The sequence below is a fragment of the Myotis daubentonii genome, chromosome 4, assembly GCF_963259705.1.
Source record: "Myotis daubentonii chromosome 4, mMyoDau2.1, whole genome shotgun sequence".
NCBI classification, from domain to species: domain Eukaryota; kingdom Metazoa; phylum Chordata; class Mammalia; order Chiroptera; family Vespertilionidae; genus Myotis; species Myotis daubentonii.
The window spans coordinates 6,037,519-6,063,836 of record NC_081843.1 but is presented as its reverse complement, the minus strand read 5'-3'; the positions used below and the strand labels follow the sequence as shown (position 1 = coordinate 6,063,836).

The 26,318-nt window shown below is 60.0% G+C and overlaps 2 protein-coding genes across 5 annotated transcripts in view; one reads left to right on the top strand and one right to left on the bottom strand.

The window, feature by feature from the left end:
- Window positions 1-8,982, top strand: part of COG7 (component of oligomeric golgi complex 7) — a 71,568-nt gene extending 62,586 nt beyond the window's left edge. Inside the window, exons 14-17 of one of the 2 annotated variants that reach the window (XM_059692072.1) lie at window positions 2,456-2,539; window positions 5,019-5,133; window positions 6,571-6,714; window positions 8,574-8,982. In XM_059692072.1, coding sequence (XP_059548055.1) covers window positions 2,456-2,539; window positions 5,019-5,133; window positions 6,571-6,714; window positions 8,574-8,740 — 510 coding nt within the window. In that variant the 3' untranslated portion in view covers window positions 8,741-8,982. The remainder of the gene's footprint in view (window positions 1-2,455; window positions 2,540-5,018; window positions 5,134-6,570; window positions 6,715-8,573) is intronic. The other variant, XM_059692073.1, reaches the window with a different exon arrangement.
- A 4,031-nt stretch (window positions 8,983-13,013) lies between these two features.
- SCNN1B (sodium channel epithelial 1 subunit beta) overlaps window positions 13,014-26,318 on the bottom strand; it is a 51,814-nt gene continuing 38,509 nt past the window's right edge. For all 3 annotated transcript variants that reach the window (XM_059692068.1, XM_059692071.1, XM_059692070.1), the window contains 10 exons: window positions 25,902-26,092; window positions 20,483-20,586; window positions 19,707-19,870; window positions 19,353-19,460; window positions 16,830-16,947; window positions 16,388-16,463; window positions 16,243-16,300; window positions 15,605-15,666; window positions 14,121-14,196; window positions 13,014-13,888 (listed from right to left, as the gene is read on the bottom strand). In XM_059692068.1, coding sequence (XP_059548051.1) covers window positions 13,520-13,888; window positions 14,121-14,196; window positions 15,605-15,666; window positions 16,243-16,300; window positions 16,388-16,463; window positions 16,830-16,947; window positions 19,353-19,460; window positions 19,707-19,870; window positions 20,483-20,586; window positions 25,902-26,092 — 1,326 coding nt within the window. In that variant the 3' untranslated portion in view covers window positions 13,014-13,519. The remainder of the gene's footprint in view (window positions 13,889-14,120; window positions 14,197-15,604; window positions 15,667-16,242; window positions 16,301-16,387; window positions 16,464-16,829; window positions 16,948-19,352; window positions 19,461-19,706; window positions 19,871-20,482; window positions 20,587-25,901; window positions 26,093-26,318) is intronic.

The window sequence follows — 26,318 nt, the reverse complement described above, 5'->3', positions numbered from 1 at the left end:
GATCAGGCAGGCAGGTGAGCAGTTAGGGGCGATCAGGCAGGCAGGTGAGCAGTTAGGGGCGATCAGGCAGGCAGGTGAGCAGTTAGGGGCGATCAGGCAGGCAAGCAGAGTGGTTAGGGGCAATGAGGCAGGCAGGCAGAGGGGCTAGGGGCGATGAGGCAGGCAGGCAGAGGGGTTAGGGGCGATGAGGCAGGCAGGCAGAGGGGTTAGGGGCGATGAGAGAGACAGGCAGGTGAGCAGTTAGGAGCCAGTGGTCCCGGATTGTGAGAGGGATGTCTGAGGGGTTCTGGATTGCGAGAGGGTGCAGGGCGGGCTGAGGGACACCCCTCCACCAACCCCTCCGCCCCCCCGTACAAATTTTGTGCACTGGGCCTCTAATTTTAAATAAATTTTGAACAATTGAAAACTAATTTCTAGCATTTCCCAGTTGCCCTCTTCAAGCCCACCTTCTCTGCTTGCTTTTTTAGAGACAGTGGAAGGGAGGGAAGGAGTAAGAGAGAGAGAGAGAGAAACATCGATGTGAGAAGACCCACCGATTGGTTGCCTGCCGCAGGTACCCTGACAGTGGTCTGGGCACAAACCTGCAACCCAGGTACGTGCCCTTGATGGTATTGAACTCTGACCCTTTGGTGCACAGGCCTGCATTCTAACCACTGAGCACACTGGCCGGGGTCGTCCTGTGTAAGTGTGGTTCCCATCTGTTCCCAGGGCCACTGCCCTGGTCCAGGCTCTCATCGCCTCGAGCTGTTTCTTGAGCTTTCTCTCTGCCTCCACCCTCAGTCCTCCTCAGCGTTGCTGCATTAATTTTCATAAAGCTTTGCTCTAATTTGGTCTCTCGATGCCCAAAACTCTTCCTGAGCTCACTTGGGCCAGGATCATAGTCTATTGAAAAACGTGCTCATTATGGAAATTTGGACACATATGCAAAGATAGAGAAGAGGACAGTGACCTGCATGTCCTCGGCACCTGCTTCACCATGGCCAACTCCTGGCCACCCGTTCCATCGCCCCACCTCAGGCACGCCTCTTTCGCTCGGTGCGTTCCCTCCCACAGCTACCAGCTCCATTTTTCTCTGTTTCTCTCCCCCCTCCCTTTGCAAGGTATTTCTCGAAGGTCAAGCCTTCTCTTAGCCTGGCGTTCTCCTTCTAGCCGTCTCTCGTCACCTCACGCATCCTGTGGCCAGCCCCTTCTCTAGTCGCTCTGGCTCTTGCTGCTCTGAACATTTATTGCATCTGCCACTGAGACCTCGTGAAGAGGGAGCCCGAGGGGATGCGTGTGGGGCGATTTCTTTGTCTGCTCTCTGCAAAGCCTAGCACGTCACAGGCCTTGGTCCTTGTGGGTGATCGGGTGTTCCTTCTCAGTGGGGTGGGAGTTAACTGAAAAGAAGTAGGACATTTGGAAAGAAGAGTGAGGGTTCTCAAGCACAAGAACACAGAGTTTAGAGAATGGTAGGGCAGGGCGAGGAAGAGAGCTTGTCTAGAGTGAAGAAAATCAGGCAGACCCGTGCTGGAGAGCACAGGAGGACGGCGGCTGAGCTTGGGCGGAAGCCAGGGTGGATGTGGTCACTGCCTTCCCAGAACGCCACTTAAAGGATCAGGCCACCGGAGCGGCATCATGTGGCAGGAGAACCGCAGCGTGACCTCGGGAGCCACTCCAGGAGTCAGCCAGAGCGGCCTTGTTTTCCAGGCCGGCTTTAGGGTGACTCAGGTGGAATGAGATTTACGTGTGAGGGTGTGCCAAGCTGAGCTCTGTAACCATGTGTGTGCCGGCGATTTGCCTAACTATGGAAAATGCGAGGGGCTCACGCAGTGACACTGTAGACACCCCCACTTTAAATGGTGAAGGGGGACGTGCTGGTGCCGAGGTCGGCCCAGTCAGGGCTCACGTAGAGGACGGCAGCTGGGGATTGGGACTGCTTGCCTTCCCTCCCCTCTGAGCTCTGAGCCAGGTGAGGACGGGGTCCAGAAGGCGGGTGGCAATGAGAGCAGTAGCTCCAGCTTAGCAGTGTGGTGTGGGTATTCCCTCAGCCAGAAAGGGCTTCCCAAGCCTCCGTCCCCAATTGTGGGTGCTGAGGCAGATTTGGGGTGTCCTAGCCTTTTCAGAGCGCTGGAGACCCAGGAGTGAGTGAGGCTGCCTGTGCCCCACGACTTGTGCCTATTGCCCCCACCCAGTAGAAAAACTCAGAGCAGAAGCAGCTCATTTCACGTTCGGAGGGAGAAGTAAGGCCGTGGCTCCCACGGAATAGTCCAGCAGAGGAGGTGGGAGCCCCCTTACGTGGCTCCGCAGGCATGAGCTCTGAAGGCCTGTGTGGGCTTCAGGGTCATGGTTTAAAGAAGGGAAGCCCCTGGTCTGCCAGCTCCGAGCAGGTGAGGCCTGTGGGAGTGTGCCCTTCGCCCTCGGGGCCGCTCCCTCTCAGGTGCTGCCTGTGCTGACACTGACCCTCCTCTCCCCCCAGAGCTGGAGCACCGCGGGCATTGGAGAGACCCTGACGGACGCCCTGCCCACCTTCAGCCTCACCCCCCTGGAGTACATCAGCAACGTAAGAGCTGCCTGTGCTTCGCCCAGCGGTGGTCACAGCCTTTCAGGCCTCCCCTTGGGTTGTCATTCCATCTAGGCCATTCCTGTCCAGGACTTTAAGGAAATCAGCTGGGAAACATGCTGCTTTCCGAACCTGGCACGCTGCCTCCCCTCCCCCCTCCCTAATGGGAGGCGAGTCAGTACCTGTGGCAGCAGAGTGAGTCCAGTGGGAAGGTTGGATTTGGGAAGCCCCACGCTCTCACTTTAGACCCCTCCCCCACATAAGCTATGACTGTTGTAATAGACACACTGGACTTTAAAGCAGAGGCTGAAGTAGAGGCTGTGCCTTCGGAGTGGGTGACGCCACTGGCGGGAGGATGGCATCCCACTCTCTGTCCACTGGGTGTGCGTGAGTCCCGGGTGGCAGCCATTGTCCTCCTGTTTTCCAGGGTGTTACCCGATTTCCTGCTCTGTGACACCAGTGGGAGCGATCTCATTTTTAGAATCAAGACATACGCATTACAGTAACAATACGGGACATCATGTTGCTAAAAGCAACTTTAGAGGTTATGGAATTGACCTCAAAGGTGTAGAGGAGTGAGGAGGCTGGGATGCGTTTCTGGGCCCGGGGTGGAAGGAGCACTCCTCAGGCGGGCACTGCAGCTCGGTGCCGATTGGTGCTTGAGGGGGTGCATAGCCAGCCAGCGGGCAGCCGTGTCCGGCCAGCACGGGGCTCGGGCAGGAGTGGGGCGGGAGGCCATTTCTCCACGCAGCTGGGTTAGGAGGCCAGGTGCTTTGTGCGTGTATCGCGCAGTGTTAGTTTCATCCTCGCCACGGCCGTCGCAGTGAGTGTGAGCTCCTCGTCCCAGAAGTGAAGGAGCCAGGGCCCTGGCAGAGCCAGCTGCCTGGGCCATCGTTCTCCCGGAGCGCTGAGCTACCCTCACAGGCATCAGCGGTGCTTGCGAGTTCGTGCCGCGGTAGCTTCCCTGTCCACGGGTTTCCGGGGGTAATGGGACAGAGCTCCTGTGAGGAATCTGCACTCGGGAGTCTCAGAACCACAGCAAGCCCACGGCCGAGGGATGGATGTTTGAGATGTCAGATTATTGACATTTTATAACAAAGGACCTGCCTTGTTGGTGAATGCCCTCACCTATGCAGAACTGTGGGAGCATTCCAAAGGGGTGAAACAGGAGAAAACGCTGTGAAAAGCTTAAAGGTGACACCGGTGCAAGGTACAATGTGCTGTTTTATTTTGAACAAAACTGGGTCTGAATTTAGCCAAAGGTGTGGCTACCAATGAAGGGTGTACCAAGTACAGAATATGCCTGGGGTCTGTGCACACAGTAGGTGTTCAGGAAGCGCTTGCTGAGTGGAATTAAGTGCTTGCTGAGGGGAGAAATCGGAGCCCTGGAAATCAGCACCCTTCTCTCCCTGCGACCTTGCGGAAAGTAAGGGATCTGCTATGATTTTCAAGCAGAAATGACAGTGGTTGTTTTTAGTGAGCGAAGGGGCCACTTGTCCGGTTCCTGTGAAAAACCACACTCAGTAAGTGAACGGGGAGAACATTGCGGCCTCTTTAGAGGGAGGCCAGCCTGTCGGGATTTTGTTAGCTGGATGGACCTTGGGACGCGCAGACTCACTGCAGCCAGCCACGGGCGGTGTCGGGGCGACGGTGTAGTCGGCACGTGGTCCCTGGGTGGGTACATTTTGCAGTCCGCTCACTCCTGGAGGCCGTGCTCTCAGGAGGACCTGCCCCTGGGTAGGTGCGTGTGAGGCCAGGTGCAGAGCCCTCAGACCTTAGCTTTCAGAGTTCCTGTTAACGCTCAGTGGAGACGAGTGTCTGGAATGAATATGGAGCCAAAAAAAGCAACAATAGGCTCACAGACCATGTTAAAATATAATATTATATTGTCATAACCTGGGAATCAACCTTATGTTTTACTTAACACACAAACCAGTCCGAGTAGTAATGGAAACGGGTGTCTAGCCTAGAGTATATTCACGGAGACGGCCCGTGGACCTGACGAACACCGGACAGGGACTGTTTCTTATGGCTTGCCCCGAAGGTCTTAGCGCCTGACCTTTTCCAGTTCCCCACCAGCCCCTAAAAAAATTACTTCCTTCGCCTGTTTAAATCGCCTAGAAGGCAGAGACTGGTCCAGATCTGGGGCAGGGTTTGCTGGCCATTGCTGTGGAGGTAGTGCCTTCTGGCTTTTCGCCTGCGAGCAGTTATTACTGGTGTTGACACAAGTGCTATAAGTTGTCCAAAGCGCTTCGGTGCCCGTTACCTCATTGGAGGGGAGCTTGTGCTGAGTGTTCCAGAAATACTGAGCCCCAGGGAGAAGGACGGTCGGCCCGGCATGCACACCGCCCTGGCGTGGCCATGCGCAGTGCTAGCACACATGGGGACTGGCCTTGGGCTGCCCAGGGCAGTGTGTCCGTCCGTCATGTGTCTTCACACAGGTGTGCCTCCTGAAGTCACCTGTGCGCTTCTGTTTCAGATCGGGCAGTATATCATGTCCCTTCCCCTGAACCTGGAGCCGTTTGTGACTCAGGAGGACTCTGCCTTGGAGCTGGCGCTGCATGCGGGAAAGCTGCCGTTTCCTCCCGAGCAAGGTGAGGCGCCTGCAGGCAGGGCGGCCTGGGGGGTGGGGACACGCCCACTCGGCACCCTGGCCGCATCCCACACAGCTCTCCCCGTCCCGCCGAAACGGTTTCTGAGGATCAAACAGTGACTGAGAAAGACTGGGGTATGCAAAATAACAGTGACTTTCACTTGTGTTTTGAAAAAACCAACCCTGTGTATTTGCATACGTGCACAGGCATGTGAAAACACAGGCATGTGAAACCGTGGGACCAGGCCTCAGGGTGTGTGCTGGGTCAGTGGGGAGTGGGCGGGGAGCTGCTTGCTTTTTACTCTACTTCTGTGTTATCTGAAGTGTCTTATAAGAATATATTTCTCTCTTGTATGTAAAAAATATATGTACGCCAACATGTCAGTAGTAGTCATTGAAGGCTGTGAGGTTATATAAGCGTTTTTTATTTTTATCTATTTGCTAAATATGCTTTTTAAGTTTAAAAAATTTAGAGAACATTTTTTCATAGAAATTTTCACACAGACATGCACACAGACACCCGCACACACACACATGCACGTGATGGGGATGGGGTGATGAAACCCACTGCCCTCCCCTGCCTGTCTGTATCCCCATGTTCACATGCTTCTTTGTGAGCAGGGCCCTTGTTGGGGTCCAACCCCAGCAGGTCCGGGGGTCCCCAAAGGTGTGGACGGAGTCGGCGAAGAAGGAGAGACTCGGAGGCAGCGTTCAGTTGATCAGCATGGTTGGGTTCTCTTGCCTGGTTCTATCCAGGATCTCCAGCCATGTTCTCTTGCTAGGTTCTCCAGCCAGGTTCTGTAGCCAGCATCTCCAGCCAAGTTCTGTGTTTTATTGTCCTGTTACATCCGTATTTATACCAGTTCATTTTAATCCTGTCAATTTCTATTCCAAAGGTTAGGGCGTTTCTTATCTCCATTCCAGGGAGTAAAGATTATGTAGCTTAAGGGTGATTGTTCGTAGTTAAAGTGATTAACTACCTGCCTGGCTTTTAGTTAAGGGGTTTTATTCCCTCCCTAACTTCAGGGGAAAATCCCTATCTGGGGAAACAACCTTTCTTGGAGAGGTGACCTTGGTTAAAACACAGCGCCAAGAAGGTGAGCAAACATATTAAGAACAGTATGCCATATACGCCAGGTCCCTTGAAACATATGCTGTGCAGATGTTTCTTCCCTGCAGCGACTGTGTCAAGCAGCAAGGATGGAGTGGCTTCCGGCAGGCCCTCTCACATGTGCCCTGTGGGTGGCACTGCTTAGCACACGTCTGTGCTCTGCTCGCTGCTCCTCCTGGTGTGCATGTGGCAAGCGGAGTGCCCACACTCGCGCTGCTTGTGTCTCCATTGCCTGAGGGCGCCACGGTTGTGGGTGTAACAGCTGCTGCAGAGGGTCTTTCCCGAGCAGGCTCGGTGAGTTTGGTGACTCTCTCTCTCCCTTTCCAGGGGATGAATTGCCCGAGCTGGACAACATGGCTGACAACTGGCTGGGCTCGATCGCCAGAGCCACGATGCAGACCTACTGTGACGTGATCCTCCAGATCCCCGAGCTCACCCCGCACTCCACCAAGCAGCTGGCCACTGACATCGGTGGGTCCCCCAGCCGGGCGGGAGAAGGGACAGCTCTGGCCCACGGCAATGGTCAGCCCCCAGCCTCCGGGCATCTCCTCCCAGGTCTCCTCGTGACATCGCTCCCGACGTGGCCCTGAAGCTTTCAAAAATGCAGTCGCTTCTCCAGGCCCCATCCCCAGGGCTTCTGACAGCCTGGGTGGAGCCCAGACATCTGCACTTGGGGAGTGTGGGAGGGATTCTGACAGGCGGCTGAGGCTGAGGCACCAGGGCAGCTTCCGCGAGCTGCTGCCTCGCCCACCCGGCCTTCTGTCCCATTTATAGAACTCCCTCAAACTAGCACTGGTTAAGCTCTTACTACACACCAGGCTGCCAGGTGCCGCGCCAAGCCCTCACGCCCGTTGCCTTACGCAATCTTCAAACTCCCCTTCGAGGCCCTCTCGCCCCCATCATGCTGATAGGGAAATGGAGGCTCAGGGTAGTTGTGTAATGGAGACACCTGGAGTCCCAGAGTCCCTGTCCGCCTCCAGGCAGAGAGGCATGTGCCCACCTGCTCCTGCTGGCGCCCGTCTTGCAGGTGGTGCTGAGGTTTGTGCTGTGGGCAGGCGACGCGAGTGTCCCCAGTCTCCTGGTGTCATTCCACTGCTTGCCTGGGGCAGCCCGGGGTGCTCAAGGCCAGGGTGGCAGGGGCCCAGCAGGGCTCTGACCTGAGGAGCACAGAGCCCAGCCAGCCTCTGGTTTTGCTGAAGGAGAGCTACAAGTGACGCCCTCCTCCCGGGCCCAGAGCAGCCAGTGGGGAGCCCGGCCTGGAGCCCAGACTCCTGGGCTCTGAGCTGCGCCCTTGGCAGTGAGCTCAGCAATCGCCGCGGGAGGCAGCGCCTTGCCATGTCACGGGCGCGTGCGCCTCCTTGGTGCCCCGTCAGTGCAGCAGGGGCACCGAGCAGAGAACCAGCGGATAGAGAGCGAGCTGAGCTTGGGGTTGCCCTGGATTTCAGTTCACATTATTTCCCCGCCCTGTTACGCTCCCCTCCTGGTGATCCTCCTTCTGTGTGGGTGGAGTACTGTCCGTGCTGGCCCGAGTGCTAGGAGGTGGGCTGTGGGCAGTGTCTGTGCCCTGGCGCTGGTTCTGGGGCGTGTGCCGGGGCCAGGAGGAGGCCGCCGAGGTGTGACACTCAAGCTGTGGCACGATAGGGATGGGTGAGGTCTGTGGCAGCGCACGGCCCCTTAAAGACGTTCAGATTCCGTGTTAACAGAAACAAGCCTCAAACCATCCGCTGGCCAGACAGACAAGGTGGTGGGCCTGGGCTTCAGTTCGCAGCCCCTGGCTCCGGCAGCGGAGCTCAGCTGTGGGGACAAGCTGTGCAGGAGGCAGGTGCCTGACTGGTGGAGGCCGCCTCCTGGGAAGCAGCTCCCTCTGAGCCGGACCTCAGCCAGCGGCCGGGGCTGAGCAGGGCCTCAGAAGGAGACACGGGAAGAGGCAGACCTGCCTGGCGCTCCCGCCGTCCGGGAGAAGGAAGGGCCTGGGCGGCGCTGCCTCCAGCCCTCCCGACAGGAAAGGCTCCCAGAGGTCTGTCCCCACCAGGAAGGAGGCGGAAAGGCAGCACCCATCACCGTCACCACAGCACGTCAGGCTGCTCCGGGCCTGTGTCCCCATTCCATCCTCTTGGGTGCAGCCCGATGGGCGGCAGCTGGGCAGCAGCTGGGAGTGGGACCGGCCCAGCTCAGTCAGGAACAACCTCGGAGTCCAGGCCTCTTGCTGAGGGCAGAGCGGACCCCAGCATTTGGAGAGTGGGCAGGGTCCATTTATTACCCGAGGGGGCCCCGGGAGGCCTGGTGGGCCTGTCCTGCCTGTGCTGAGTCTGTCTGTCCCCACCCCACAGACTACCTGGTCAACGTGATGGACGCCCTGGGCCTGCAGCCCTCCCGCACCCTGCAGCACGTCGGGACGCTGCTGAAAACCAAGCCCGAGGACTACCGGCAGGTCAGCAAAGGCCTGCCCCGGCGCCTCGCCGCCACGGTGGCCGCCATGCGGAGCGTGGACTACTGACCCTCGCGGGCCCGAGGAGGGCGGGGCTGCGGCCCGGCCAGGCAGCTCTCCAGGGAGGCTTTGCTCCAGAACTGCCCGGATTGGGCAGAATTGGCTTTAAAAAGGCTTTCATTTGTGATTAAAAGAAACACCCCCAAACATTGTAAATCAGAGGTTTATTTATTAGAGCGGTATTTTCAGATGATTTTTTAAAGTGACGCGATCTGGAAAGTGGAATTAATAAATACAGTGAAACGCAAGAACGTTCTTCCCTTTCTCTCCAGCGGATGGCTGGTTCTGCGCGTGGGGGACGTCCGTGAGAAAGGGAGGGCGGGGTCGGCAGGTGAGCAGCAGAGAAGATACTTTCAGATACTAGGGAGCAGGAGGGCATCGGGCGGAAGGCAGCCGGGTGAGATGGGTGGGCAACCCCGAGACCCAAAGGACAAGACCTGGCGAAGAGCGGGCACAGCGCCGACCCGGCCACCGGCGGGGCGTGAAGGGGGCTGGAGGCGGCTGGGCGACGGCCTGGGACCTCTGATGAGGACCAGCTTTTCCTTTTTAAAACGTGCAGATGGTGTGGATTCTGTTTTTTGCCGGTAGCTTTGTATCTGTTACGAGTGTACTTGTCTACAGGTGACAGAATAAGGTAATCTGAGTGACTCACACAAATAGGAATTGATTTTTCTCAGTAACAGGTGTCAGGTGGTGGGCCTCGGGCACCGATCCAGTGTGGACGAGCAGGCCCAGCCTCTGACCCGACCCTTCCCTGGTCCTCGTCCTGGCAGGGCAGCTCCTGCAACCACGAGGGGGTGGGGCAGGAAGCAGAGGCGCTGAGCAAGTCTGTCCCTCTCCTGGGGAGGCAGAGCCCCACCCGCTTCCTCCCAGGCCTCATTGGTCATTTTCTTGGTCACCAGGTACCTTCCCAGTTGCAAAGGAGGCTGGGAAGGCCGGGACAGGACTGGCTGTACCAGGGTTTGCCAGTCCTGGCGCGAGCGACATTGGGCCTGCCCTGTGCACCTTGGGACGCAGAGCAGCATCCCAGCTCCCCCAGGCCAGGCTGAGGTGCTCCCCTAGTGTGACAGCCAGCATGCCTGCAGACCTTGCCCCAGGACCTCGCCTCCAGCAGAGAAACCCGCTCAGCCCACTCAGGATGTATCGCCTGGGCTGGGCCATCACAGCCCTGAACAGACGGCTTTGTTAGCAGGGGGCGGGGAGGGCCAGTGTCTCGCAGGGTCCCCTGTGGGGACTGGACGGGTGCTGTGCTCTTGGGACGGAACCGTTCCTCCCCTCCGCCTCCCAGCAGCCTGCCTGTTCACACACAGAAACAGGTTTGGAGACGTTCAGGGGGCTCGCCTGGAGTCACTCAGCTACCAGGGGCAGGGCCAGGCTGAGCGTGAGCCTGTGACCGGCACCCCCTGCTCCTGACCACAGGGCGAGGCAGGCAGCACCACCGGTCCCACCTGGTCGGACCCACCCCAGGCCGCCAGGATCTGTCTGGCTGGGTCGCCCGGGGGTTCTGGCACATCTGTCGTTCGCCCTGGCACCAGTTTTGCTGGCCCGGAAACAGCACGCCGTGAAGCCGCACCGAGGACAGGACTCTGGTTTCTGCTGTGGGTCCCACGTGGGGCTGGCAAGGTGGAGCCTGGCTCCTGCCCGGAAGGAGGGAGGCCAGAAACCTGGGCTGCCCTAAGTGGAGACGTCTGTGCCGTCTCTGCGCCAGTGTCCGCCATGAGTGCCGCTGGGCTTCCAGTCCCAGCCTCGCCACCTCCCAGCTGCGACCTGGGGAAAGGCAGCTCTCCGAGCCTCATTGCTAATCTGAGGAGCGGGCCCAGTGGTCCCTGCCTCGGGACCCTGAGGTTCGGTGGGGGCAGCGGCTGTGGCACAGGCAGCCGACCTGCCCTGTGGAGTGGGGGGGAGCCACAGAAGGCATTTCCTGGGCAGTGTGGGCCCTGGCAGCCTAATTTCCAGCCCTGAGAGGCTCTGGCGGGGCCCCGGGGTAGGAACAGGACAGTGCGTGTCCCCATCTGGAGGGAGAGGAGTGCCGTCTGCCGGCCCCGAGCGCCTGGCACCGACTGTTCCAGGCCGGGGCCCTCAGTGCTTCCGAAGAGGAGGGCAGCAGGTGGCCCGCCAGCCGCCGTCTCACGTCTACAGGCACCTCCGGGGCAGGAAGCGGCACCTCCACTCCTGCTTCACGATGACTGAACAGAGCCTGTCAGGGTGTGGAAAGGGGCTGCCCCCCTGGGTTCGCCCAAGGCTGGCAGGAGCCTCTCCCACCCCAGGCACAGCGATCGGTTCAGAAGAGCCGCATTCTCAGGGCTTTTGCTGGGACGCTGTGGAGGAGGAGCTCCCACGCAGGTGTGGCCAGTGGCTGAGCATCGACCTATGAGCCAGGAGGTTCTCTTTGATTCCTGGTCAGGGCTCGATGCCCAGGAGGCAGTCGATCAAGGGTTCTCTCTCATCGGTGCTCTTCCTCTCTCTCCCTCTCCCTTCCTCTCTAAAATCAATAAAATAAAATAAAAAAAGAGCTTCCCGCTGTGGCTGCTGAGCTGAGGGATGGAGTCGGACGGCGGGGAGAGTGGCAGGTGGAGAGAACCTGTGTGAGAGGGACGTCCACACAGAAGGACATAAAGACAGCAGCTGGAGAAACCACCAGATCTGGGTGAGCCCCTGGGCTTTCATTACAAGAGCCCATGTGTCCCCCTCCCCTTTCCTTTGTTAATCCTCACCCGAGGATATTTGTTCCATTGAGTTTTAGAGAGTGGGAAGGAGGGGGAGAAAGAAAAACATCGATGTGAGAAGGACACATCGATTGGCTGCCTCACGCACGTGCCCCGGCCGGTTGGGGACCAAGCCTGCAACCAAGATGCGTGCCTTTGACTGGAATCGAACCCATGAACCTTCAGTCTGTGGGCCGATGCTCCAACCACTGATCCACACCAGCTATGGCCCATGCAAATCAGTTCAGATTACCTTGTGGCCGAAGGAGCTAGATACGTGTTGCTCTACGTGCCCCATAGCAACAGATGAGACAATAAGCATGAAAGCCCTCAGGCCCTGCCATGCCCACTGGCAGCAAGAGGATGAGGCTGGGGTCTTCCTTCATCGCTTACTAGAATAATAGCGATCTTGGGCACCTTACTTCACCCCTCTGAGTCTCAATTTATTTACCTGGAAGATGAGAATTAAATGAAATAAGACTTATAAAGTACTTGGCCTGGAGCCTGGCATGTGGTAAGAGCTTGATACAATATAACCACTGCTTGATAGCGAATGATAATAGCGACTGTGGTGACAGCAACCACTATGCCAATAGTAAAAGTAGTCACAGCAGCAAACATGGCAATTATTGAGAGCTGCGACTCCAGCCTGCAGACGCCAGGATTTCCCAGGCCCTCCCTCCGCCAGCCCGGCAGTGCTGCCCGGCCAGAGAGGCTCCAAGGCACCCCCTGGGATCCTGAATCGGAGGCCAAGGCCCCAGTGTTAGGCCAGCAGCTGGGCCGGGCCCTGGGCGCCAGGCTGTAGCCAGCGCTCCTCCCCGCGGCAGCGCCAGCCGTCGCTCCTGCCAGACCCACTCTCCTTCCGTAACAGCTCCCTGACCTCTGCGTGGGGAGCCGCAAAGGTTACCATACTTAGCAATCAAAACTACAGGATGTGAGCAGTTAAATTTGAATTTCAGGAAAACCAGTGAGTTTTTAGTATAATATATTCCAAATATTATATAGACATATTTCTACTAAAAAATGAACTCGTGGTTTATCTGACATTCGTATTTCACTTGGCTGCCTGTATTTTATCCGCACCCGTGACTCCCTGGGGCCAGCGGGCCTCAGGTGTGGGCGGGTCCGAGCGATTCAAGCAGCCGCTGCAGCTGGCCGCCCCCGTGGCCAAAGGCAGGCATGTGACCAGCAGCGGCCAGTGAGAGGCAGCCTGGAGCGGTGGCCGCTGGGGAGAAGGCGCTCTCCCAGCTGCTGGCGCCCTTGGCGTGGCCTGTGGGCGGCACTGTGAGCACAGCCCCGGAGAGCAGAGACAGGGCAGTCCCTGGAGCTGCTGGAGCCGAGCCAGCGCGTGGTCCCCTCCCCCACTGCTCTGTCCTTATAACCCACGCGATGACTTGGGCAGTATTAAAGAAGCCCCCAGTCCGCTGCTTCGGGGACAGCTGGAAAGGGACTTCAAAGGCCACGGCTTGGGGCCTCTCCTTGGCCAGGCCCTGCTCTCCGGCCGCAGGATGTCCTTCCGCCCCGAGATGTGTCCGATGCTTCCACTGCCCCCTCCAATGAAGAACATGGCTCCACGCGGTGTTTTCTACTTTTATTTTCTAGAATAAGACACGTGCCACCTGGCAGCCAGCCCCGCCCCCGCCTGATGCTCTCCTGCTCTGCACAGCCACTGCCCTCACCGATCCCACCCCGGAGGCCAGCCACCAGGACGGAAAGGCCGCAGGTTCTGGGGGTGGCCCGGCTCTGGAGCGGACGCCGACTGGCTGGAGGGAAGCGGCCGGCCCCCAGGGAAGGTGTCCTCGGGTCTCTGGAGCCTGGCTCGAGGTTGGGGTGGGCAGAAACCAACCGAGCACACAATCCCCCGACAGCACCGCGAGCCTACAGCGCCCTCGGCCTGGGGCTGGGACTGCTGGCCTCTCTGCAAGAGACAGACTCGACCGGACACCTGTCGGCCCTTTGGAGAGGGCACGATGGAATGAGGCCTTGGGCCCGGTCTCGGCTCCTCAGGTCCGAGTTCTTGGGCTGCCCAGGTTGGGCAGGGGGAGGGGCAGGGCCAGGGCCAGGGCCAGGGGCAGGGGCAAGCCTAGATGGCATCACCCTCACTGTCAGACTCAATGACGTCCAGTGGCTGCAGACGCAGGGAGTCATAGTTGGGGGGCGGGGTGCCCGGGATGGGCAGGGTCTGCTCATCGGGGTAGGCCCCAGGGTTGGCCGTGTCAGGCTGGAAGGCAAAGTTGGTGTGAGCCTCCACCAGCTCGGCCACGGTGGGCGGGGGGCCGGCGTAGCGCGCCTGGGCCCGCCTCTGCCGCAGGCTCTTGGAAAAGGCCACCAGCCTGATGACGGTGATCCACAGGAAGTCGATGACGATCTCCGCGAACTCGATGAGGCACAGCACCGAGCCCCCCATCCAGAAGCCAAACTGGCCGCCCAGATTCGAGAGCAGCCAGACGATCTGTGGGGGGCAGGGAGCTGAGAGCCTGGCGGAGGTGGGCAGGCCACAGGCCCTGCCTGGACCCCAGCCTCCTGGGTCCTGTGAGCTGGGCGGCTGACTGGGAAGGGGCAGGGGGACCATCTCAGCCCAGGGAAACAAGTGCTTAGAGACCTTCCTTCCTAACGCCTCTGTGAGCAGGGGACCCTCCTGACCCGCAGGGTGCAGGGCAGAGGGGTCAGGAGCCCAAACTCACGTTATTAGCTGCTGACTCCTCAATGGTACGATAGTTGAATTCTTGGAAGTAGATGTTGAGTTTGACAATTCCCTTCCTGCAGGAGGCAACAGGGACTGGTGCCCTTTCCCGGACACACACACACACACACACACACACACACACACACACACACACCTGCCCAGCCCTCCTCTGCTTGAGCTTGGCACAGGCCAGTCCCATGAGTGGCCCCTCTGAGCCTGAGTCACAAAAGGCACCTCTGCCCAGCGCCCATCCTGTGGGCCCATTTCTGAACCAGCTTCCTAAGGGATACTCTGGCCCAAGATAGCCCCTGAGAGCTCCCCTCTCCCACCCCCAGGGCGGCCCAGCCCACATACAGGAGATGCTGCAGAGAGTCCACCCTAACCCTTGCCCCTGTTAGGAAACCTGGGGCAGAGAAGGGTGGCCAAGTGGGCTGCGCCCTTACACCCGGTGGCCCTCGGAAAGGCTGAGCTTGCTCACGTCCAGGCCTTACTTTTCTGAATAATTCTTACTCCTCCTTGGAGGGTTAGCTCCAGCACCACCCCCCTATACAGACCTCCCTTATCTCTCCTGGCTTTTTCCCACTGTGCTCCCACAGGGAGAAGCTCTGCTCACATCAGTCTGTCCTCTAGATTCAGGTTTCCTGATATATGCACCTCGTGTCTTTCTGTGCTCAGTGCATGTTTGTGTTGTATGATGGATGGCTGGAGGATGGGTGAGTGGAATAATGGAAGGATGGATGATGGATGATGGATGGATGGGAGGATGGATGGAAGGATGGATGGATGGATGGATGGATTGGTGGATGGGTAGAAGACTGGAAGGATGGAGGGTGGATGGATGGATGGATGGGAGGATGGATGGATGGATGGATGGAAGGATGGATGGATGGAAGGAAGGAAGGATGAATGGATGGATGGATGGATGGAAGGATGGATGGATGGATGGATGGATGGATGGATGGATGGGTGGATGGATGGGTAGAAGACTGGAAGGATGGAGGATGGATGGATGGATGGATGGAAGGATGGATGGATGGATGGATGGGTGGGTGGATGGATGGGTGGGTGGATGGATGGGTAGAAGACTGGAAGGATGGAGGATAGATGGATGGGAGGATGGATGAATGGAAGGAAGGAAGGATGGATGGATAGATGGATGGATGGATGGATGGATGGATGGATGGATGGATGGAAGGATGGATGGATGGATGGATAGGTTGAAGACTGGAAGGATGGAGGGTGGATGGGTGTATGGATGCGTGGATGGGTGTATGAACAGGTGGCAGAAGGAGGAACAGGCTCTCCTTTGGGAGTAGTCCACTCTGAGTCCCCTTGGCTTGCTCCTCACTCCCAATGCTGCCTCCTCCAGGCTCACTCCCAGGTCTGAGCAGAGTGAGAAGGGGTCTGAGGAGCTGCCCTGTGTCCAGACTCCTCTCCTGAGCCCTTTCCTGCCTCCCAGCCCTGCCCACACACCAGGCTTACCTGCTCAAGGTGATATTGGTGCTTTGGTCCCGCTCCTGAGACAAGACATGGAAAATCCAGTCCTGCAACCCAAGGAAGCAGCTGAAAACAATGGGGCCTGCGCACTCCCTCCCAGCGAGGGGCCCTGCTTCCTGTGGGGGGCGGGCCATCTCTTTGGGGACGTGTTGGGGAGAGCAGGCAGGGAGGGAATAGTGCGCGATGTGGCTGCTGTTATGGGGAGGAGGCACTCAGGTCTCCAGACTCTTCCCCCAGAGGCTCAGCCATCCTCTGCCGGCCTTGCCCACCTCTGGTCCTGGCCCTGCCCACTGCCAGGTCCTGCTCCCCGGCCCTGCCCACGCTGGCTCAGCTCCATCCTCTGCTCCATCACCTTTTTAGGGATCCCTTCCATGGCCGCCATCTAAAGAGGCTTTCCCCATCTCTCTCTCATCATCCGGCTTCCTGGCTACAATCATCACCCTACTCTGCATGGTCTTATTTCTGTGGGCTGACCCTCTGGCCAGAATGCAAGCACTGCAAGGACACAGGACTCTGTCGCGGCTCACTGCACAGTCGCTGGGAGTGGAAGAAAGCAGGGGGGTGGGGGGGCGGGAAGCTCCCTCTCCAAAGCTCCAAGCAGCCTGCAGGCCCCACCCCCTCACCTCAGAGGCCTCAGAGGGCCAGTCGGCCATGGAGATGGTCATCTTGTACTGGGTGTCACTGGAAGAGAGAAGGCATCCCCATGGCTGTCCCGCCCCGCAGCACCCGCCCTGCCCTGCCCGCCACGGGCGCCTGCACCGCACTCACTTGCAGGACTCCTTGCACATCCGGATGCAGGCCTCCCTCTGGCCCAGGCTCTGGCGCAGCTGCGAGTAGCAGTAGACTGAGCAGGGAGAGGGCAGACTCTGAGCGGAGGCCGGCTGCTCTCCTCTCCCCTGGGAGCCCCGGGCTGCCCTCCACCCTCCGGGCCCTGGGCCTAAGGTCTGTGACTGGGGGGGCTTCTCCTCAGGGAGCAGGAGCAGGCACAGACAGCGCACAGACAGCATCGCTCCCGCTCCCGATACAGTCAAGTGTAGGAGCCGTGGGCGAGGTGCAGAGGGGCGCGGTGGCCTGGGAGGAGTGCTGGGCAGGGCCTGAGCAAGCCAGGTACACCGGGTCCTGCTGAGGGCATGGACCTGCGCCTCCCTGGCATCAGAGCCTTTGTGGACAGGGCCTGGTGGGCTCGGTGCCCATGGCTGGGCCCACTCACCCCAGTCTGGGAACTCCTGGTTGTTGCAGTACTTCTGCCCTCGGGGCAGGGGGTACAGGTAGTGGCCGCAGCTGCAGTTCTGGATCATGTGCTCTTGGAAGCACGAGCGAATACAGGCCTGGGGAGGGGACAGGAGGCTGCGATGACCAGTGGCGTCCCCACCGGAGCCCGCGGGACGGGCCCAGGGAGCTGGGAGTCAGGGGAGGCGTCCCCCCTGCGAAGTGGTGCTGAGGTGGCCGAGCTGCAGAGGGATGGGGCTACTCCCCGAGGTGCTGGGCCCTGAGCACAGGGGAAGGGCGGCTGCTCCAAATGCGGACGCTGACACTTGGCTGCAGCTCTTGTTACAGGCCCAGCGGCCTTCCGAGCCCTTTACACAGGCGGCCCAGGAGCAGGAGCAGCTCTGAGGGGACAGCGGGCTGCCTCCCGCGCCGCCTCCCGGGGGACCGCTCAGGGCTGCCAGCTGGCAGGGCGGGGAGCCTGGGCTGCCACGCCAGGCGCCAGGCGGGATGTGAAGACTCTCCGGGGTCGGCGCATTCCACCCACTGGCATCCCCTGAGACCCGCTCTGTGTCTGCAGCAGCGACTCCCTCCCTCGGAGCCTCGGTTTACTCGTGGGTGAAGCAGGGTGGCAGTCACCTGTGGGCTGAGGGGGAGGGCCGGGCCTGGCCTAGTCCCTGGTCTGGACCAGGAAATGGGGGGCAGGTGGCGAGCAGCCTGCGGGAGGGGCGGGGAGACAAGGGGCTCTGGCTTTGGGAAGCAGGTGGTGTCTCCAGCCCCATGACGGATGCCGGGGTTGGCACAGGTGCCCGGGGTCTTTGCCAAGGTCTCTGGCCAGAGGTGCTATTGCATTGAAAGGAGCAAGAGGTTTCCTGGAAAGAGGTCTCGTGAGCGGAGCTAATGCCTCCGGGGCGCCTACACTCGCCCTGTCTCCCGGGGGCTGCCCCTGCTGAGGGGACCAAGCCTGCTGGGGGGGCTGCCCCTGCTGAGGGGACCAAGCCTGCTGGGCGGAGCGTGGGGTGGAGGGGCCAGCTGCAAGGGCGGGCGGCCACGCGGGAGGCCAAAGGGAAGACCACCCCTGCTTGGAGCACTCAGACATGGAGGCGGCTTGGGCTTTCCCTTGCTGTGCCTCAGTTTCCTTACCTGCCAGGGCAGATGGGCAGGGGGAGGAAGTGTCAGCTAGCGGCTACTTTTGTCACCTTTGCAAAGATTGAGTCTGTCCCCTTCACTGGGACGGGCTGGGGCCGGCCTCCTGGGCTGCAGCAAGGGGGTTTAGGCCAGAGGCAGAGAGGGGCTCACCCGGTACACTGACGAGACGTGGACTCACTCCAGCCTGAGGATCTTAATAATCCCCGCTGCACTGGGGTTGTTGGGTGGATTAAGTGATCGAACATGGGAAGTACTTGGCAGAGTGTCACCTAGCACACGATCAGTCTGCTATTAGCACTTAATTCGCACTGATAATAACTAAATAGCATCTACACTAATAAAAGAGAAAAATGGTAATTGGCGTACGACGATACCCTTTTCATTGGCTAATCAGGGCTATATGCAAATTAACTGCCAACTAAGATTGGCAGTTAACTGCCAACTAAGATTGGCAGTTAACTGCCAACAAGATGGCGGTTAATTTGCATATGTAGGCACAATGCAGGGAGGCGAAAGGGAAAGCAGGAAGAAGCCCCCTGCCACTGACAGTGATCAGAAACCCAGGGGGGAGCTAAGAGCTGGGGGGCAGGGCAAAGGCGGCCCTGGGGCCACCTTTGCCCTGCCCCCCAGCCATGATCGGAGAATCAGGTGCCTTTTCCGCCCTGGCCAGTGATAGCAGGAAGTAGGGGTGGAGCCAGCGATGGGAGCTGGGCATGGTCGAAGCTGGCAGTCCCGGGAGCTAGGGGTCCCTTGCCTGGGCCTAAAGCGAAGCCCACAATCGCGGGGCCGCTGCAGCTGCGGGTCCCCGCTGCCCGGGCCGGACGCCTCAGCCAGAGGCATCAGGCCTGGGCAAGGGGCCGATCCTGCGATTGGAGGGTGATGGGGGTCAATGCCTGAGGGCTCCCAGTATGTGAGAGGGGGCAGGCTGGGCTGAGGGACACTCCCCCCCCCCCCCCACACCCAGTGCACGAATTTCGTGCACCGGGCCCCTAGTATATAATAATTAACAACTGCTGTTAGTGTATTATTCCCTCGTGGGGTGTTGAAAGAATCAAATGATGACGTAACACATGCAAAACCTTAGCTCATACACACACGGGTTCTGCGTAGGGACCCAGAGTGAGACCCTGACAACCCAGGGCATCCCCAAGGGCACCCCGCCTGCCGAGGGGGATGGCAGGCGGGCAACCCCGGGCCCTGGTGAGAACCCGGGGCCTGGACTGGCTCTACAGCCCCAAGTATCACTACATCCACGGAACCACCCCAACGTGCCCCCAAAGCCCAGCACAGCCAGCCCTGCCAGCCCAGCGGTCCCAGAGCCTTAGGCCTAGGCCGGGCGACCAGACGGCCCAGGGCCAGGGGGCAGTGCCGCCGCTACCTGGATGGAGTAGGTGGTGTTGTGGTCACTGTAGAGGTTGCGGATGGGGACGTCGGAGCCGTTCACTGTGCACTGGCTGTAGGGTTTGCCCTTTCGCTCCAGCTTGTCCTGCGTCAGAGAGGTTGTTCGTGGGGACCCAGGTCAGCCCAGGAGGCCCCTGTGCACCCGCCTGCCACTCAGCAGGTGGCTCTAAGGCTCTGCAAGGGGATGGAGAGCAGTGGCCCAGCACCTGCCGGGGGGTGGGGGGGGGCGTGCCGCAAGGGAAGGCCGGGCTGGAAGAGGCCCCGGGAGTGGGGGCTAGGCGGGCGGGCTGCCACCCTCACCCCTCAGGCGCCCCTGGGGCTGCGGCCGTACCACCAGCACCCCGATGGATGTCTCCGTCCCCGACATGGCATAGATGCCCTCCTCCTTGACGAAGGGGTACGACCTCTGCTCGTGGAGCAGCAGCCGGGCGCCGGCCGTGGACGTGAGGAAGGGCACATAGTCCTCCTGGCCCAGGTCCAGGATCAGCTTCAGGCCTGTGGGGGGAGGGGCCGAGGGCTGCTGCAGGGAGCCCGCCACCCACACGTCCATGCCCCCAGGAAGGGGGCCCCCCCGGCCTGCCCAGGAGGCCGGCTCCGCTTTGTGGAAGTCCAGCCTCCTGTCTTCTCTAGGCCCATCCTAGTCCCCGCCACCGTTCTCTCCTCCTGGGCTCTGGGCTCCTCTTGCTCCCCCACCACATGGCGGCGGACCGAGGGCACTGCGGCTCCACCTCGCCTCACAGTCAGCCGTCTCAGCCCCGTGCTCCTCCTGGTGCCAGGCCTTCGGAATGCTGTGCTCCCCCCCTCCCCCCTCCCAGAAGACCCGCTCTCCCTGCAGGTCTCAGCCCAGTCACTTCCTCCAGCCCGCATGGGAACCTGGGATCCCACTGGGCAGGGCCGAGCGCTTCCCACTCAGCCTTTATTCTGCTCATTAGCAAAATGGAAGTGGTGAGGCTGCCCCAGGGGTCCCCCGGCCCCCCCCCCCTGAGGCGGCCACTCTCCCTCAGGCCCGAGCTGCCTGCCCAGATCCTGCCTTGATGGCCACCTGGTCTTTGGGCCCCGCACGGTGGGAGGGTGAAGCCTCATGGGTCTGGCCCGGGGTAGACTTACCGAACTCCACTCCAGGGTTGGAGGAGGGGAGCGCCCGCTCGGCCACGCCCCAGTTGAAGATGTAGCAGTTGCCATAGTCAGGGTGGAAGAGGGAGGTGAAGTTCCTGAAAGAAACAGCAGCAGCTGGAGCGCAGCCCGCCCGCTGCCCGCTGCCCGGTGCCCGGTGCCCGCCCGGCTGCTGTGCAGGCTGGCGGCCCAGGGCCCAGGCCGGGAGCGAGCGGCAGGCCTTCGCGCAGCCCCGGTGGCCGAGCTCAGCCGGACGCCCTCGGGAGTTGGGAGAGGGGAGTCTCGGGTGGGCTCTCAGGCTTAGCCAGGAGCGAGGAGCGTCCTTCACGCGTTCACCTCTCGCCTCTGCAGGTCCCGGCTCAGCCAGGGCTGTGAAGTGACCTCGTTTGGAGAACCTCTTTGCAGGTGTGACTAAGGGTCCTGGGGGAGGGCAGCCCGGGGCACGGGTGGGACCCAGCCGTCCTTAGCAGGGCCCGAGGAGAGTCCCAGCAGAGAGGCCACGGGAAGATGAGGCAGCGGTGGGGGTGACACAGCCACAAGCCCAGGAAGCCCAGAAGCTGGCAGAGGCGGGAAGGACCCTCCCCAGGGCCTCTGGGGGGAGTCGGCCCTGCAACACCTTGATTTCGGGCCTCTGGCCTCCCCCCGAAGAAATAAATTCTGTCGTTTAAGTCACTCTCCAGAGAGGTGGACTGGACACCTGGGCCATTCGGATAAAGAGGGAAGTGGGCAGAGCCGGGGGCCAGGCAGGCTGTGGGCCAGCAGGAGCCAGGCGGGCTGTGGGCCAGCAGGGGCCAGGCGGGCTGTGGGCTAGCAGGGGCCAGGTGGGCTGTGGGCCAGCAGGGTCCACGCGGGGCTATGGAAGGAAAGAGCCCCGCACAAAGAGACAGGACCCTCCACGGTCCTGTGTCAGGTCAGAGAGGTTCCTACGGAAATAATCCAACAAGAAATGCTCCCGTAAAGGTGCTCATGGAGTAGAGACAGCGTCACGCGATTCCAAAGGGCTTGGTGAGCCACATCTTTGCTACAGGACATCTCAAACGTAAGAGAGTACAGAGACGCAGCACACCCAGCGTCAGTCAGCACCTGGCGGTGCTGGGGTCCAACCCCAGCAGGTCCAGGGGTCCCCAAAGGTGTGGACGGAGTCGGCGAAGAAGGAATGACACGGAGACAGCGTTCAGTTGATCAGCAGCCTAGCCAGGATCTCTAGCCAAGTTCTGGTCAGGATCTCCAGCGAAGTTCTGGTTAGGATCTCCAGCCAGGTTCTGTGTCCATGTTCTCTTGCTAGGTTCTCCAGCCAGGTTCTGTCCAGGTTCTCCAGCCAGGTTCAGTCACCAGGTTCTAGTCAGGTTCTCTTGCCATGTTCTATCCAGGTTCTGTAGCCAGGTTCTGTCTCTAGGTTCTTCAGCCAGGTTCTCTTGCAAGGTTCTGTCTCTAGGTTCTGTTTCCAGTTTCTGTCCAGGATCTTTTGCCATGTTCTCTCCAGCAAAGTTCTTCTGTCTCTAGGTTCTGTGTAGGTTCTGTGTCTAGGTTCTGTGTCCTGTTGTCTTGTTACATCTGTATTTATACCAGTTGATTCCAATCCTATCAATCTCTATTCCAAAGGTTAGGGAGTTTATCTCCATTCCAGGAAGTAAAGATTATGTAGCTTAAGCATGATTGTTCGTAGTTAAAGTGATGAATTACCCACCTGGCACTTAGTTAAGAGGTTTTATTCCCTCCCTAACTTCAGGGGAAAATCCCTACCTGGGGAAACAACCTTTCTCAGAGAGGTGACCTTGGTTAAAACACATAGTGCCAAGAAGGTGAGCAAACATATTAAGAACAGTATGCCATATATGCCAGGTCCCTTGAAACAGCAAGGATGGACCGGCTCCCGGCATGGCGGCCCACCTCCGTCTGCCCGCCCCTCTCCCTCCACGTGCCCCTGGAGCAGGCCTCAGACATCACACTGCTATCTGTAAGCATTTCACATGCATCTCTAAAAGAAAGAACTAAAAGCCAATGCTACGTTCCTGTTAAAAACAACTAACAAAAATTCCTTCACATTACGAAATATTCAGTTCAAAGCCCCAGTTGTCTCATAAATGTCTCATACATTTTGTTTCTCAGTTTATTTAAATTGGGATCCACATGATGTTAGCGTGATTGGCTGATACGACTTTTAAGTCTCTCTCTTTGAAAAAAAAAATCCACACACACATATATGTTAATTGACCTTAGAGAGAGAGAGGAAGGAAGAGGGAGAAAGAAAAACATCCATTAAACCCCAACGGGCACATGCCCTGACCGGAACCGAACCGTGATCTTTCGGTGCAGCGACCTGAGCCACCGCTATGGCTTGTAAGTGTCTCCGAACCTTGCCTTGCCATACAGCTGTGCAGAGGGCCTGGCGGGCCCGGCCGGGCACAGGCTGAAAGCCAGGCTTTGCCCAGCCCCACTGAGCAGGACCGAGTGTCTGTACCACTGGCCACAGACAGACGTCCACCTACAAAACCCAGACTGTGGGGACTCAGCGAGGAAATAACCCAGTGTCTCCAACAAATCAGGGGTGAGAGAAGGAGAGGGAGCGGCCGCCGTGAGGGAAACTGGGAAGAGGCGGTTACAGCCCAGGTGGGGCTGCAGCTGGAGCCTGACTCAGCAGCAAACAAAGAAAGAGGCATGGTGTTCACATGGTGAGCACCACTGACAGTCGACGGTATTGAGGAATTATTGACGATTTGCTTCCGGGTGGGACAATGGTATTGTGGTTCGGTTACAGAGCCACCCTGAAGGCTAGACGCAGGCTGCGGCGTTCAGGGGGCGGGCGGGCCGGGCTCACGGGGGTCCGGGCAGCGGCCAGGCGAACTCCCATACTCCTCCGGTCCTCCTGCGCCTCCTCCGTCTCCACAGAGGGTAGAAATAGCTTTACAAAGGCCTTCGGATGCTCTCATAGTTCTTTCTTGTTTTATTCAAAGCAGGAGGGGCTAGGCTCGGGGCATCCGATGCCCAGAGGGTCACCTGAAGTGCGTGGTCCCATGTTCTGTTCCACACAGACACCCCCACCGCCTGCCTCCTCACAGCAGGCACCCAAGTCCCAAACCACCGTCCACCGCGGATCTGCTTGCTGCAGCCGCCTCTCGCTGCACACGTGCCGTGAGGACAGTGTGGTGTCTGTCTTGGCAAAGAAAGAACCTGGAGGCTGAGAGCCCGCCAGGAGCCAGGCTGCCTGAATTCATGCCCGCTCTGCCCCCGCCTGGCTGGGAGCGTGGGGAAGGCGCCTTGCCTCTGTGCCCGCGCTCACCGCAGCCGGGGTAACAGCACCCCAGGACCGAGGCGAGGCCGGATGCCGAGCATACTGCCGACGACGGTCAGACACTCGGTAAATATTTGTTAGCATTAGAAACTGGCACACGTGATAGGGCACCCACAGAGATAAGCGGGAAGGGTCGCCACCTAACGCCCTGGGAGGGGCCGGGGGGTCGTCAGGGAAGGTGAGGCCCGAGATGGGAGGCTCAACCTGGGTGTGGAAAGGGCGCCCGGCAGGGAGCCCAGCAAGCGAAGGCCTGGAGGGCACACACAGCTTTGGGCGGGCACGGTGCAGTCTGTATCCTGTGTGGCTCAGGGTTGTGCCCCCGGAGAGGAATGGCGGTGCTACAGCGGGCACTGCTCCGGAGGGGCACCCCCGCCCCGGGGCGCGGGCACACACTGTTCCCAGCACAGCGTCTCGGACATCCGCCGCTGGTCCTCTCCGCCCGGCTGCGCTCCCGGTCTCCCCGCACCTGCTTGCCGACCATTTGCTGGTTGATAGGCCCCCTTCCCGGAGAGGCGGCTCCCAGTGCTGGCCACCTCCCGCCGCAGACACGGGGCTCTTTCCGAGCCTGTCCTGGGCCAGGCCAGCCGTGCAGACAGAGACCCAGGCCTCCAGGGCACCAGGGGATAGAGACTCCTGGCAGGAAGCAGTAAAACGACCAGAGGACCAGAGCGTGGGGGGGTGAGGGGGCGGGGTCAGGGCAGGCTTCCCAGGGCGGAAGCTAGCTGGCCGATCCCTGGTGTTGCAGCGGCGGCGGTTGGATAACAGCAGACTAATGATGGTGACAATGACCATCTAGGCCAGGTCCCTCTCCAGTGAAAGGAACAGCGTCCCGAGAGCCGTGCTGGTTCCGGCCCGGGCACCTCGTAGGGCAGACAGTAAGGAGCATAAACAGTGAACAAACACATGAACACTGGGCGGGGGCATGTTGAAGGGCGGGGAGAGTTTCCGTGAGCACAAAGGGTCTGTAATGAAACTGACAAGTCCGGTGATGCAGCCACCTCAGGTGGTCTGACCATACGTGCCCAGCTGGGCGGGTCTGGCGGTGGGCACGCCCCGACACATGGCTTCCTTAGTGAAAGGTCTGCTTTGCCTGAAGCAAGCCCTGCCCACGGCTCCCGCGCACCCAGGGAGCACGCCTGTGACAGAGCCTCAGAGGAGCCACACCGTCTCGTTGGCCATCCTGCCTTCTGCCCGCGCCTCCATGCTGTCGTCCTCCCGCTCCCGCCTTCATTCCAAACGCATCGGAGAAGCTGCCGCTGCCCCTGAGCAGAGCGTCTGAGCTCTGCCCGGCACTGCGGGCAGTTTGGCTCAAACATACACATTCTCTTCGGGCTTGGACGTTCTTACACGGACACGCCCAGTGACCAAAGCTGGACGAACCCGAGCGGAGGATGAATAACTTGGCCCAAATGCACACGCGACCCACTGGGGGAAGACGCGACCCCCAGGCGCACACGGAGAACAGGCCAACCTGCCTCCCGGGAGCATAGGTCCCGCCCCGCCGCCCCCCGGAGGGCGGCCTGTGACTCGCCTCCACCGCAGGAGGGGGGGGGCGGGGCAGCCTGGCACTCAGCGTGGACCTGACGCGTGAGGGCCCCTGGCGTGATGTGCCCAGGGCGCCTCTCCTGGTGTCTTCTTACCCAACCCCCGCACCTCACAGACGCAGGGGAGCGCTGTGACCGCCTGGCGCTCGGTCACAGTCCTCCACCAGGACGTCAGAGAAGCCGCCCGCAGCCCAGAGAGCGCTGACACTGACGGAGCGCAGTGTGGCCTCCGGGTGGAATTCGGGAACAGAAAAGGGCACCAGGAAAGCCCAGCGAAATCAGAACAAAGCATTGTGTTTAGCTAGCAGCACCGTGCCGATGCCAGCTTCCGGTTGTGACAAGTGACCATGCTGTCAGAGGGCGACGGCAGCGGTGGAGGAAGCGGGTGAGGAGGGGAAATGACTCTGTCTACGACCTTGGCAACTCTTCTATGAATCCAAACGATTCCGCAATGAACAGGTGACCTGAGATGCTTGGCTAATTCTTCCCAGGTGCCGCCAGGACGCGTGGCCTGAGACGCCGAGCGCAGGCCCTGGGTGCGGCAGCTGGGGGCTGCGGGGGCTGGTGCCTCGCTCACCTGTAGCTGCAGGGCTCGGCCCCGAACAGGCAGGCCAGGATCAGCTGCTCGCCCGAGTAGCCCATCTTCACCAGCTCCTGGGTTGGCACCTGGGAGAAGATGTTGGTGGCCTGCAGGATGTACCATTCTGTCACGGCCTGGGTGGCGCTGGTGAAGTTTCGGAAGGTGCACACGGTCCCATTGAGGCAGCACTGCGGAGACCGAGGGTTCCTGTGGGTGCAGGGCTGCGGGCCGGCCCATCGCTGCCCCAAGGGCGTGGGCCGAGAGTGCCCCGGCGGCTGTCTCTGCCCGGGCCGCACCCTGGGCCTCGGGCTGCCCCTCATCCACAGCTGCCCGGCCACAAGGACTTACACAGCCTCCACCCGCAGGGCGCCTTCAGCTCGAGTGAACACACACACACACCCACACCCTCACATG